The sequence below is a fragment of the Wasmannia auropunctata genome, unplaced genomic scaffold, assembly GCF_000956235.1.
Source record: "Wasmannia auropunctata unplaced genomic scaffold, wasmannia.A_1.0 LD314079.1, whole genome shotgun sequence".
Lineage (NCBI taxonomy): Eukaryota > Metazoa > Arthropoda > Insecta > Hymenoptera > Formicidae > Wasmannia > Wasmannia auropunctata.
This window is the reverse complement of record NW_012048811.1, coordinates 1-2,070: the sequence shown is the minus strand read 5'-3', so window position 1 is coordinate 2,070 and position 2,070 is coordinate 1. Positions and strand designations below refer to the sequence as shown.

The 2,070-nt window shown below is 42.0% G+C and overlaps 1 protein-coding gene across 1 annotated transcript; it reads left to right on the top strand.

The window, feature by feature from the left end:
* Positions 1-375: 375 nt before the first annotated feature.
* Positions 376-2,066, top strand: LOC105460880 (cytochrome P450 9e2-like; the record flags this gene model as incomplete). Its single annotated transcript, XM_011707366.1, has 1 exon — positions 376-2,066. A coding segment is annotated over exon 1 (1,398 nt), but the record flags the coding sequence as incomplete, so codon positions are not given.
* Between the last annotated feature and the right edge of the window lie 4 nt (positions 2,067-2,070).

Sequence of the window (2,070 nt, the reverse complement as noted above, 5' to 3'; positions counted from 1 at the left end):
ATGCAATTACTAACGCAACATCCTGATTACACCGAGAAACGTTTCCCCTTCCCGCCGTTTTTTTCTATAATAGCCTCGCGCACGTACATACCGCACACATAAAGTCCCTCTAGTCAGAGCCGAGACATAAGCAAGCTCTCTCGCGATTGGTCGGCGCCATGTTTTGACTAACTGATGTGTTAGTGAAAAAGGTGAATACGTGTGAATATGTGAAGCCAACTTTTCTTAGTGTGAGCTGCCATGGCCATAGAACTTACAATACATGGAAGGGGAATGAGGAACCGAATAGTGTCAAACGGAAGTGAGAAAGAGAATCTATACTCCTCTCTCTCACTCAGTTGATTTTTGAAAATGCGCGTCGTTTCCCGCTACAGAAATAAAAAGGTGCGCACGCAAGTCGCGCATGCGTAATTGTGAAAATCAACATCGCAAGAGGGAGAGATATATCGGACGTAGATCTCTCTGTTCAACTTATGGGCAGTCCCCTTCCATGCACTATAAGTTCTATGGCCATGGCCAGACCAACTGATGTGTTAGTGAATAAGTGAATACGTGAAGGCCTGCCTTGACTCTGAGACTCTGACTAGAGGGATTCTACGCACACATAACGTTCTACGCAGTGTCCGACAAAGCATCTCGATCTTTGTGTATTACTCTGTTATATCACGATGGATTCATCATTGCTTCTGTCGCCTTTTGTACTATTATTGAGTACTCTGATCGTCATCAGCGTTCTGAAAATTATCACTTTTCTGCATTATACATATTTTTACTGGAAAAATAAGGACTTACCTTACCTGCCAAATTCGCTATCATCTTTTCTTATGGGTTGGAAATTGGTTATTGGTTACATCTCTTTCCCTGAATATTTCCAATATTTGTACAACTACTTCCCTGACGCTAAATACATTGGAGCAGTGGATTTCTTCAAGCCTGCCTTGATTGTGCACGATCCTGAGCTGATTAAAGACATCGTGGTAAAGGATTTTGAACATTTTCCGGATCATCGAAACTTCCTTGACGAAAATGCAGAACCGTTGTTAAGCAAGACCGTCTTCGGTTTGCGTGGAGATCGCTGGAGAGAAATGAGGAATACCTTAAGCCCCTCTTTTACAGCCAACAAAATGAAGTTTATGTTTGATTTGCTATCAAAATGTTCTCACGATTTTGTCGACTATTTGGTCGACCATCCGGAGCTTCGTCATTCGATCGAAACGAAGGAGGCCTTTAGACGATACACTACCGACGTAATTGCTACAGCAGCCTTTGGCATAAGTGTAAATTCTATGAAAGATCGAGACAATGAATTCTACATAAGAGGAGTGAACATGACTAAATTTCCTACGGGACTACTAGGGATGGCCAAGTTAATGATTTTAATCATGCTTCCACGGTTTGCCAAATCAATTGGGCTGTCTTTTATTCCATCGACTACGACCGAGTTTTTCAAAAAGATCGTACAGGAAACAATTAAAGCCCGAGAAGAACAAAATATTGTCAGACCGGACATGATCCATTTGTTAATGCAGTCTCGGTATAAAGACAGTGTGCACAAAATGTCATTGGACGACATAGTTTCGCAAGCTTTTATCTTTTTCCTTGCGGGTTTTGAACCTACTGCGACCCTTATGTGTTTCGTTGCTCACGAACTGGCGGTTAATCAAGATATTCAAGATCGTTTGCGCCTGGAAGTAGAGCAACATCTTGCCGACGGAAACAGTGAGATTTCTTACGAGTCGCTATCCAAGATGACTTACATGGATATGGTAATTTCAGAGGCTCTCAGAAAATATCCACCACAGCTTGTCACAGACAGACTTTGTGTAAAGAGATACGAACTGCCTCCATCGCAACCAGGTCGCAAGAATGTAATCATCGAACCTAACATTGCAGTGCTGTTTCCTGTTTATAGTATACATCACGATCCGAAGTATTTTCCGAATCCAGATAAATTCGATCCCGAAAGATTCAGCGAAGAAAACAAAGATAACATATTACCCTACACTTATCTACCATTCGGTTTTGGGCCCAGAAAGTGTATCGGCAATCGGTTTGCTCTTATGGAAACTA